Raw genomic sequence first — 12245 nt, 5'->3', positions numbered from 1 at the left:
GAATTCGTAAACCCCAACAAAAACTGCAAGAGGCTGTGGTGAAAGCCTGGAAAAGCATCACAAGGGAAGAATTCATGTTAATTTTTTTTATTACAATGCTGTTGTTCACCTAAAAATTCACTTTTTGTTGCAAGTAATTCTATGGTCTAAGTTGTGTGTCAGAAGTATATAATTGGGAATGAAATCTGAAATAATGAGCTCTTTTTTTCTCTTCTGTCAAACCCAAATATTTGTGTTCTACAGCAGAAATACAGTAATTGGACTCTGTTCCAATACTTTTAGATTGAAGTGCACAAGTCTGTGATATTTGACTAACTTTATTTTGCCTCCGAAAAAAGTAAAATTCCATGTTAAAATATCAGCCTCAAACTGGCTGTGTCTGTGCTTGCTTTTGATACAGGTAACCATGGAAACCAACACCATAGAATAGGTCTCCAAGCAGCGAATGCAGCATTGAATTCATTTATTTTTTTCACTTTTGCTAATGCACAGTCCCACGTACACGTATTTTGCAGTATTCTGAAGATGTGTTGTACTGTATGATGTCATTACAAAACAAAAGCTTCGCAGTAAATCAATTTATTTCTTAGCGTTCATCCCACGTATAACTTTCAATTTGAGTTGGTGTTCTTAGCAAAAATGTGCCTCAAATAGAATTATTTGTGGGAAATCAGTACGTGTTGGTTGCAGCCTTTCTGACGATACACTACTATAGTTCAAAGGAGCCTAGTCCGGTACCTGTCCATGGTGCTGGACTCTCGTCCCTCAAGATGGGAGGGTACGTGGTCTTGTTGCTGTTAAGGTAAACGCACGCGCACGCATGCTCTCTCAAACACGCGTACAGTACTAGGGGTCTTGTTTGCGCATGCATGCGACGAGAAAGTCTGGAGCCACTTCGCTCTTTAACCGTGTGGAGATTACCAATCGCTTCTCCGTGCTTCTTTAAATGTAGAGGGGTATCTGTCTTCTCACGCAACAGGCTGCACCACCAATGTGAAGAGCAGCATTGTAACTGCGCATTCGCGGGAGACTTTGTCTACGCCAGCGCCGAGGATGAAGAAGCAAAACGTCCGGACCCTGTCGCTCATCCTCTGCATGTTCTCCTACTTGCTGGTGGGCGCCGCCGTCTTCGACGCGCTCGAGTCTGAGACGGAGAGCTACCGCAGGCGCGTCTTGGAGCAGAAGCGCAACGAGATGAAGAAGAAGTACCGCTTTTCCGAGGAAGACTACCGCGAAATTGAACGGGTGGTACTGCAAGCGGAGCCCCATCGAGCCGGGAGACAGTGGAAATTTGCTGGTTCTTTTTACTTCGCTATTACAGTCATCACCACCATTGGTAAAATGAAATTCACGTTTTCATTGCTATGATATATTGTCAACCTGCAGTCTCATCAGATACCTTTACAAAGATGATGCTCAGTTTTAACTGATATTAATTGATAACAAGGAGTTCATTTTTTTGTGGTTTTATAAACCCCAATTAAGTTGGGACGTTGTGTAAAACGTAAAGACAAACAACACAATGATTTGCAAATAATTTTCAACCTATATTCAATTGAAGATATTTAATGTTCAAACTGATCACCTTTATTTTTATATGTATTTATTTTTTTTGCAAATATTCACTCATTTTTAATTTGATGCCCGCAATACGTTCTAAAAAAACTTTACCAGAGGCGTCGCTAGGTATAGTTTTTGGATTGGTTATTTTCAATAATTATGTTATTTCTATTTTTGTGTGCAGTGATTTAGTTTAGGGGGGCTCAAGATACATTTTGAGGGGGCTAAGACTAAAAAAAATTAACACAACCACATACTACGAATTTCTTTGGGGGGGCTTAAGACATTCGTTGGGGGGGGGGGGGGGGGGCCTCCCTCCCAAAATAGGCCTAGCGAACGCCACTGGTGTTTACCACTGTGTTACATTGCCTTTCCTTTTAACAACACTCAATAAGAGTATGGGAACTGGGGACACTAATTGTTGAAGCTTTTTAGGTGGAATTATTTCCCATTCTTGCTTGACGTACAACTTCAACTGCTCACAAGTCCGGGGTCTCCGTTGTGATGTTTTGCACTGCATAATGTCCCACTCATTTTCAATGGAAGAGAGGTCTGGACTGCTGGCAGGTCAGTTTAGTACTCACACACTTTTACTATGAAGCCACGGCCTTGTAACACACAGAATGTAGCTTGGCATTGTCTTGCTGAAATAAGCAGGGACATCCCTGAAAAATATATTGCTTGGATGGCAGCATAGGTTGCTCCAAAACCTGTATGTACCTTTCAATAATAATGGTGCCTTCACAAATGTGTAAGTTACCCATGCCATGGGCACTAACACCTCTCCATACCATCACAGATGCTGGTTTTTGAACTTTGCGCTGATAACAATCCAGATGGTCCTTTTTCCTCTTTGGCCTGGAGGACACAACGTCCATGATTTCCAAAACCAATTTGAAATGTGGACTCGTCGGACCACAGAACGGTTTTCCACTTTGCATCAGTCCGTCTTAGATGAGCTCGGGCCCAGAGAAGCCGGTTGCATTTCTGGTGTTCTGTGCTGATTGAAATTTTTGGATTGTTTATTTTCAATAAATGTTATTTCTAGGTGGGACAGTGATTGACTGGTTAGTACATCCGCCTCACAGTTCTGAGGGCCCGTGTTCAATGTGGGCCCTCACCCATGTGGAGTTTGCATGTTCTCCCCGTGCCTGCGTGGGTTTTCTCCGGGTACTCCGGTTTCCGCCCACATCCCAAAAACATGCATGGTAGGTTAATTGAAGACGCTAAATTGTCCGTAGGTGTGTGAGTTCTTTGAGTGTGTTCTTTGAGTGCAAATGGTTGTTTGTTTATTTGTGCCCTGGGATTGGCTGGCAACCAGTTAAGGGTGTAACCCGCCTCCGGCCCGCAGTTAGCTGGGATAGGCTCCAGCGTACCCGTGACCCTAGTGATGATAAGCGGTGTAGAACATGGATGGGATGGGTGGATGTTATTTCTATTTTTGTGTACAAAAATTTCGTTTAGGGGGGGCTTAAGAGACATTTTAGAGGGCTAAGACGAAACAAAAATATAATACAACAACATCCAACAAAACGTTTAGGAGGGATTTAGTCATTTTTAGCACCCCCTCCCTCACACACACCAAATTAGGCATTGCGACACCACAGAGGGTGTTGTTGATATATGGCTTTTGCTGTGCATGGCAGAGTTATAACTTACATTTGTAGATATAGTGACAAAGTGTGTTAACTGACAATGTTTTTGTGAAATTTTCATGGGCCCATGTGGCAATATCCTTTACACAATAAGGCCAGTTTTTAATGCAGTTCCGCCTGAGGAATTGAAGGTCATGGGGCATTGAATGTTGGTTTTCAGCCTTGCCACTTATGTGAAGAAATTTCTCCAGATTCTCTGAATGTTTTGATGATATTATGGACCATAGATGATGAAATCCCTAAAGTCCTTGCAGTTGTACATTGGGAAACGTTGTTAAACTGTTGGACTACTGTATTTGCTCATGCAGTTGTTCACAAAGTTGTGAACTCCTTTAATACCCAATCATGACACTCACCTGTTTCCAATTAATCTGCTCACCTGTGCAATGTTTTTGAGCATTCCTCAACTTTCCAGTCTTCCCATCAATTTAAAAAATGAGAGAATATTTGAAAACAAAATAAAATAGTAAATAAACACCCAATAACGTTAATCAGTAGGAACATTAAATAATATTATATTTGTACAACATTCCAGCCTTATTGGAACTGAGGTTTATAGTTTTCAGTGGTGCACAAATGTACTGCGTAATTTTCTGTGAGTCGTTCCTATTACAGTATTTTGGTTACCTTAATTTCTCAACGAGAGGGGGAAAAAAAATCTGCTGTCAGTATGTGACACAGTATAGATCTTTACCATCTGCAAACTACAAATATATTTCAACTACACACAAATTGCCATGTTATTTGATCCTGCTTAAAACATTTATTACTTCTTGTGCATTGATAGACCCACAACCAAAACTCACATTAAACTTCCTCTCATTTGTAGGTTATGGTCATGCAGCACCAGGCACAGACACAGGAAAGGTGTTCTGCATGTTCTATGCAGTACTGGGCATTCCTCTGACTTTGGTCATGTTCCAGAGCCTGGGAGAGAGGATGAACACATTTGTGCGCTATCTCCTCTATAAGGCCAAACAGTGCCTGGGCTTTAAACTCACTGAGGTGTCCATGGAGAACATGGTTCTAGTAGGATTTTTATCCTGTATTGGTACACTGTGTGTGGGAGCTGCAGCTTTCACTCACTTTGAGGGATGGAGCTTCTTCCATGCTTACTACTACTGCTTCATCACACTCACCACAATTGGCTTTGGAGACTTTGTGGCCCTGCAGAAAAAAGAGGACCTCCAGGAGAAAACCCCCTATGTGGTTTTCAGCTTCATGTACATTCTGGTAGGGCTTACAGTTATTGGGGCCTTCCTGAACTTGGTGGTTCTTCGTTTTCTCACCATGAACAGTGAAGATGAGAAAAGAGATGCTCAAGAAAGGGCATCCTTGAAGAGGGACAGAGGCCTTTTGGATGGGGGCTTGAGTATCCATCTCGTGGGTGACCACAGCAGAAATGACTGCAGGGAGAGGAGCAGACACAACCTGGCGTACAGTCCGCTGTTCGTGCCGATGGAGGAGGGAACGAGTCGCACCAACCTCATCGGATCCTCAGCAGACAACCATGAGAGAGGGAGAAGCCCCTGCAAACACAGGCTGCATTTGCAGGTGACGGCAGACGCACGCAAGCCAGAGTCAAGCCTCAGCTCTCTTTGCTCTTGTGTGTGCTACCGTCTGGGCATTTGTGATAGCCCCCTCATGGCCCGCAGTCAACGCAAAGGCTGCCGTGTCAGTTCTGTTTACTACAACTCTGTGTCCTATAGGATCCACAACAGCACCCCGGGCTCCAGGAACAATAGTAGACTCTCTTCCCCTGGAAGCACACTCTCACATGTCTTCCAGGAGTTCCCTCGATCAAGGAGAATGTCAGTGTGAGGCCCCAGGTTTTTTTTTTTGTTTTTGAGTTTTTTTCCCCCCTTGTTTGGAATGGTCAGTGAAGCATTTTTTTCTTTTGCTTATTAAACAATTTTCTTTTGTAAAGCACACTACTGTCAAATAAGCTGATGTTATCCTTGTGCACGTTTCCCAAGTGCATGCTCATTGGAATGTATAGCACACAATGTGGATGCTGAGTGGTTCTGTAAGATATGAAGTGTCTTCTAATCCGCATTTAAAACTAAAATGTTTTCCTTTCACCGTAGCATGCTACTAAATAAGATCACCATAATACCTGTATAAGAAAACAGCTCTCAGAATGTTGCAGTGCATTCTACATCATTGGACACTACAACCACAATAACACACATACCTCTGACAGTCTTGCAACTTTAAACTTGTTTTAATTACAACTGATGATTTGGTCTTGTATTGGATGTCATTAGATTGTACCAATGATTTGACCTGCACGTGTATACATATTGTGAAAATGCCTTCATCAACTTTGACCCAGCAAATGAGAGATGTGGCTTCTTAGCTCAGTGAATTTAATACATTTTTGTAGTACATATCAAGAGGGGTGGTGTGTGTGTGTGTGTGTGTACGTCTGTGGAGAGGGGTCTTATTGTCTAACAATAATTCACTTGAATGTAAACACTGGTTTATACTTTATTTAATGGATGCAGCAGATACCTGATGCGGAATGTAGCATTGTACAGTAAACCTCCCATAATATTTGAAAACGCATAAGGGAAGAGGCGTTAACTTGAGAGCTAATGTGACATGTAATATTGTTTGATTAAACCAGAAAAAATACTTTAACCTATGTTTTTTTTGTCTTCTGTTGATGTTTTTGTTTTACTATATATCTATTATCGAAGGCATATAATTATTTCAATTAGATTATATATGGTTTAAAAACATCAAGAGAAAAAAAATATTCTGGTATTGACAAAGCAAAGGAGCAGTGGCGAGAGACATACATTTCATTTGGTTATTGTTTATTTTTGTGAGTTTCAAAAATTCTAATGGATTTAATGATTAAAATTAAATATTTATTTTGTTTCAAAGTCTTGTTATGGAAATGGGGAATGTGTGTGTGTGTGTGTTTTGAGTCCAGGGTGTACCCCGTCTCTCGCCCGAAGATAGCTGCGATAGACTCCAGCACGCCCGCGACCCTAGTGAGGATAAGCAGTACAGAAAATGGATGAAGAACTTGGATTTCCATTTTAAAGCATGACCGAGGCAAAGGATAACTTTGACAGTGGGGCCCTCTAGAGGGGAGAACTCTCCTTCCGGATGTTTGAGAAAGGTAACCACTAAAGGACAGCATTTACTCACATAAACTCAGATCTTCCGCTCAAGCATGAACTTCTAGTCTTAACCGACATGCATAACAGCAAAGACAAAAGTGCATAACAGTAAAGACAAACAGTGTCATATCAACCATCTTGTGTTGCACAATTTCTGTGTTGCCCTTCAAACTCTGTGGATACAAGTGCATAAATGATCCTAACTACTCAATAATCCTATTACACTCTCGTCTTTATACATTTGTAATAACGGTAAAGACTCGCAATTGTTCTGACACTTTTGCAAATTCATGCTATTCTTTTTTGATGTTTCCTATTGTGTGAATGCAAAACGGCTGCCATGTCCTGGCACTTCAGATCACACATCCCTTTGCTGTATTGCAACAACACAATGAGGGTTTCTCCAGTGGCATTAAGCGTAAAGACAGCTTGTGTCACATAGAACGACCATTTGTTAAAGAGGAACTCTGAAGATACCAGGAGGCGTTTGTGTTAGTTTTCCTGGAAAATGCATTATTAAGCAATCGGATAAAATCTTGTATATCCAAAAATGTAATTAGCATCTACAGAAAACATTTAATTTGGGACACATTTTGTCATTAAAAGTGTGAAAAAAATAGCACTTCATAACTGTTTAATCTGATAAACAACTATTACCTTTTAAGTGATAATGCCTGTCAATAATGCAAAGACTGATATCAGGAAAATTAATTGTTTTCAAAATGAAATTCAGTGGGATATGTCTTTACTGCTATTGGTCAAATTAAATGAAAAATGATCCATATACATGTAATTTCATACATACATATGTTTTCAATTGCCCTTATTCAAGTCCACCTACACAGTGGACTTGTCAGGAGTCAATCACAGCGCACAAATAGAGACAGACGAGCTTTCATGCCGTCACTGAGTTGGAACTGAATTGGAAGTCAGGCAAACGAACTACTATACTGCCAGTGATGCATATACTGTACATGAAATTCATCTTCTGCATTCAACCCATTACAGTAGCGATGCACACTGGAGCATGGGGCAAAACTAGCACCTGGGGAGCGGTTCAGGGTTTTGTGTCTTACTCAAGGACACCACATTCACCCCAATGGCAGGTGAGAATTCTACCACTTAACTACATCTGCACAGTGTTCATCTTAATGAGGAAGAAAGAGAAGATTGCATTGAGTTATAAAAGCTGAAGCAGCAGTCTTTGTTGTTTTCTGCCGGCTGCGAAAAGACGGATCACATAGTTGAGACTCCCTGCCGTCTGCTCCATGTGGTGACCCATGGGAATTTCACGGCATGTGAGTGTGTCAGCTGTTGGCTTGTCACTGGGCCAACCGTTCGATTTGTCTACAGATGCAATATGTCCATCTTGGCTGAGAACTCTAAAAGAAGCAAAGGGAGCTGCTACTTGCCAGCTAAGTTTTTCTTGCGGCTTTCTCTCTCTTGTTTCTCAGTGATGATTCCCTCCACAGGGAGCATTTGAAGAAGAAAACGCATTCATGATGATCAAAGATTCAGTGCTCTCTGGAATCATTAAAGATTGTGACACTTTCATTGTCTTTTGTTTGATTTATGCCTCTCTGACTATATAACAATTTGTCTCCCCTTTCGGTTACACATAAACACTGCTTTGCACATTAATTTACGTTTTGATACAAGCCATCCTTTTTAGCAGCATTGCAGAAAAATGCAGTCATGACAATGTTGAGCTTTCCAGTTATCTTGAGGTTTCCACAGATGCCCCAGTGTTCCTGCTTATGATAGATACCAGCAGTCACTTGTCAGTATTGTGTGCAGTACTTTTACATTTCTACACACTTCAGTGCTTTATTCCAAGGCACAATATTATTATACTGATTGAAAGATGTTCGCTACAACCCTCAAACCACGAAGACATGTTTATGAATCTAATGTGCTTTTTTTCCTCATTGTGTTTATATTTTTAGTAGAATGAATAATCAAGCTTAGATTTCCCATCTGGAGAAAATATGCAGTGACAGTGGAGAAATGAAGTTATAAATTCAAACATGGTATGGCCTTTGCGCCTACCAAAGGTTTACGGAGCAAAGAGATTTGAAAAGGTGCATCAAATGAAGTATGAACAAACTCATGTAAACTAATTCTCGAATGCATTGCAGTCAAACCACATGAGTCAATACATGCAGCGCCACCGATTATTATGAAGTAGATATTGATATTGTTATGGCTCTTTCTAAGCAGCTGATCATTTCAGGTGAGGGCCGACTTCTGCACTAATTTCACTATTCAGGAGGTTTCTCCTTTTCATGTCTAAATCCACAGAGGTCACGATCCACTTTAATGGATTTATTTGTACTTGTTCATCTTTAATGTTATCATTAAAATGTTATACTTTCTCTCCTGGTCACCTGGCAACAAGCTCGAAACTTTCTCCTGTTAATGGGCTCGCTAAAATTCAGTGGTAATTGAACAATAATGAACTATTCTGTGACCCCCGGTGTGTGTGTGTGTGTGTGTGTGTACGCGCGCGCGCTTGATTGATTCTGAAAGGCAGTCTTTGAGGGCACATTGTATGTTTTGCAGGCTGAGCAGGCACCGTGAAAAGAGGTTCGTGATAACTCATAAATATGGTGGCCTATAGAGGGCAATGTTGCACCTCATATAACTCAATCTTGTCTCACTCGTGTTTATTCTTCCTGCTCCTAATACGACCTCCCTTTTGGTTGCAACCTAACACTATATAGATGTTCATGTTTAACTATTCAATCACAAAATTGAACAGAGTTTTATTTCAGGTCGCCCAGTAAACAAGTGGTCAGCACTTCTGCCTCACATTTCTGAGGTTCGGGTTCGATTCTTGGCTCTAGCCTTCCTGTGTGGCGAAAACATCTTCGCTCTGTGCTTGTGTGGGTTTTCTGTCAGTACTTTGGCTTCTCCCACATACTAAAAACATGCATAATAGGTTCATTGAAGTCTAAATCTGGTGTGAATGTGAGGGTGAATGGCTGTTTGTCTATGTGTCCTGCGATTGGCTGGCGACCAGTCCAGAGTGTACCCCTCCTCTCACCCTAAGTCATCTGGGATCGTCAGCTCTCCTTAACATGCAAAGCTTACCACAGTGCAGAACCTCATCCAATTGTGGAGTGTAATCTCTTTCTAACTACTGTGGTAAATACAGTGGGGGGCCGTGCATTTGGTACTTGGCCCATATGTGAGGATTTACCCTACTTAATCCATCTCTTAATGCCACCACTATCACGTCGCAATTATTAGAAACCATCAATACTATACAAAAATGCAATACTGAAACTTTTATATATATATATATATATATATATATATATATATATATATATATATATATATATATATATATATATATATATATATATATATTATACATAATACTCACCAGAGATGCTATTTATGAAATTAATAAATGGTATTAATGCGTGCAAATCGCTCAAGGTTTGTTTTGCTAGTCGAACTTGGCTTGCTCTGACCAACCAGGTTGTGGACTGAAAAAGGCTTACGTTATTTTTGACCATCTGACGCGAATTGGAAGTCTGACTAAGTAAAGAAACCGTTCCATTGCTAATAAAGTTTAAGTTTCTGTACATTGGCCAGTGTTCCTGATTCTGAAGGCAGATTAGATTGACAGGGCAGCAAAAAGAGGCTGAATTTAGGTTGTAAATGTAAGTCAGTGCTTCTGATAAGGTTAAGGCAACAGAGAAGGCCTTGTTGGCCCTGACAGCTTTAATATTCCGATTAAACTACTGTTTCTCAGAAGGGAAATGTTTTAAGTTGTATTCAGCAATGTTTGAGATATTCACTAGTTTCTTTGTGTCCCTGTTTTGCCAAGTGTATTGAAGACTTTTACAATTAAACGTGCATGATGCAAAACAGGTGGATACATACTGAAATGTGGTTTTAAGGAATAGAATAGAATAGAATAGAAAGCCTTTATTATCATTGTATGGTGCGGCCACAAAGAAAACTTCCAAATTTGTGTTATCAAGAATAAAAAAAGAAATGATATAGAAAATAATCTAAGACCAGAATAAATCATACAGTGCAAACAGCAGTAAGAAGAAGGAGGACGACTCTACATAAACAGTCACCATGAAAGTTGGATGCTTGACTTTAATGGAGTTGAAACAGCGATGATATCTTCCACTTTTGCTTAGATAAACAAACACGGAATCACGCATGCCAACCGGCATGAATCCTCACTCCTATCGCTCTGCTTTCCTGCTCTGCTTGCTTCCACACACACTAAACGCACAAGTCGCTCAAAACTCTTTTTGCGCACCACAAACCACCACCATACACCATATTATCCCCTTGTCACTGTTTGTTTCCTATGTTCAGTGTTTGCTCGTTACCATTCTATGTACCCTGGCTTTGCAGTACTCAAATATAGCATCTCTAGCAGCCTCTCTAAATAACATTCGTCAACACAATACCAAAAAATCTCCTGAAAACTGTCAAAAAAAACAACAACAAAGAATGCATAGTGCAAAATCTATTTAAAATTATGATACACACACCCATTATATGTCACACTTAACATTCGTGTCTTGGAATGTCAATGGCATTCGATCACAGGCAAAGAGAATTAAGGTTACGGATTATACCACTAAACTTAAAACAGACCTCCTCCTATTACAAGAAACGCACCTTACTAAATCAGAAGAAAAATGACTCATTGACTCTAATTTCACACGTTATCTGGGCCTTTTGTAAATGTAGACGAAGAGGAGTCTCAATACTAGTCCATAAAAGACTACTTTTTACAATAAATAGTACAGAGGTTGATCCAGAAGGCCGATATATAATTATACAGGCTAAAATATTTAACAAGTTTTATACAATTGTCAATGTATACGCTCCAAATAAAGATGATCCAGGCTTTTTTCACATTCTCTTTTCACACTTGTTAAACTTGTCAGCCACTTCTACAATTATTATGGGAGGTGATTTTAACCTTGCGCTAAATCCCCTAATAGATCGCTCAAATCTAAAAAATAGTAAGCAGCCACAATGCTCCAATATAATAGAGCAGTATATGGATGATTTTGGTCTCGTTGACATATGAAGGCTGAAAAACCCTACAAAAAGAGAAAACATTTTTCTCGTCAGTTCACCGCTCTTTCTCAAGACTAGATTTCTTTCTTTCAAACAATTCGGCAGCTCAAAGAATTACTCCCAAAATACATCGAATCATCATCAGCGACCACGCACTGATTTCTCTTAATCTAAAATTTTTTTATCAAATTTGGGCCCCCCACCAACATGGCGCTTCAACATGTCCCTATTGAAGGACCCAGATTTTGATTCTTTCGTGAGGAAGGAATGGGATGAGTTTCTGAAATTCAACAACTCCCCAACCATATCCTCAGCTCTGTTGTGGGAGACCGGTAAAGCTGTTTTGAGAGGTCGAATCATATCATATTCTTGGTATAAGAAAAAACAAGAAAAAAAATGGAATTGAGGAAAAAATTAAACACCTCACAGAAGAATATGCAATTAATCTGATAGATACGCTTAGAAACCAACTTCAAAAGGCAAAACATCAGTTAGACGTCTTATCAAAAAAAAATACAACAGATTTTCTACAACAACAGTTAAGATACACTAACTTTGAGTACAATAATAAATCAGGAAAATTCCTTGCGAACCAACTTCAGCGCAATAAAGAAATATCATTAATTACAGCCATTCAAGATTCAAACGGCAACTGTACACAGTCACCGTTAGAAATAAATGAAATCTTTTAAAATTTTAAAATAGAAGCTTATACGCATCTTCGAACAAGCCAAATCAAAAAGAAATTGAAACTTTTATTAAGGATCTAAACATCCCTCAATTAAATACACAAATTAAAGACAACCTTCCTTTAACCATCACGGAATTA

The 12245-nt window shown here is 39.8% G+C and overlaps 1 protein-coding gene across 2 annotated transcripts; it reads left to right on the top strand.

Moving 5' to 3' along the window:
* Nucleotides 1–745: 745 nt before the first annotated feature.
* kcnk15 (potassium channel, subfamily K, member 15) lies at nt 746–6702 on the top strand. Of its 2 annotated transcripts, XM_061767750.1 has the most exons (3): nt 746–802; nt 953–1336; nt 4045–6702. In XM_061767750.1, the coding sequence occupies exons 2-3, from the start codon at nt 1054–1056 to the stop codon at nt 5034–5036; spliced, it is 1275 nt and encodes a 424-aa protein (XP_061623734.1). In that variant the 5' UTR covers nt 746–802; nt 953–1053; the 3' UTR covers nt 5037–6702. The 2 variants fall into 2 exon arrangements, with proteins under 2 accessions (XP_061623734.1, XP_061623819.1); XM_061767835.1 differs by lacking the exon at nt 746–802 and having other exon boundaries at nt 885–1336.
* Nucleotides 6703–12245: the final 5543 nt, after the last annotated feature.

This window comes from Phyllopteryx taeniolatus, chromosome 1 (assembly GCF_024500385.1).
Source record: "Phyllopteryx taeniolatus isolate TA_2022b chromosome 1, UOR_Ptae_1.2, whole genome shotgun sequence".
NCBI classification, from domain to species: Eukaryota; Metazoa; Chordata; class Actinopteri; order Syngnathiformes; family Syngnathidae; genus Phyllopteryx; species Phyllopteryx taeniolatus.
This window is presented reverse-complemented; position numbering and strand designations above follow the sequence as displayed.

What these genes read in the sequence shown, in the direction of transcription:
- kcnk15 (XM_061767750.1), top strand. Translation starts at nt 1,054, where the DNA reads ATGAAGAAGCAAAACGTCCGGACCCTGTCGCTCATCCTCTGCATGTTC. An exon ending in TACAGTCATCACCACCATTG is followed by an intron (nt 1,337 to 4,044) that starts GTAAAATGAAAT and finishes TCTCATTTGTAG; the next exon opens with GTTATGGTCATGCAGCACCA.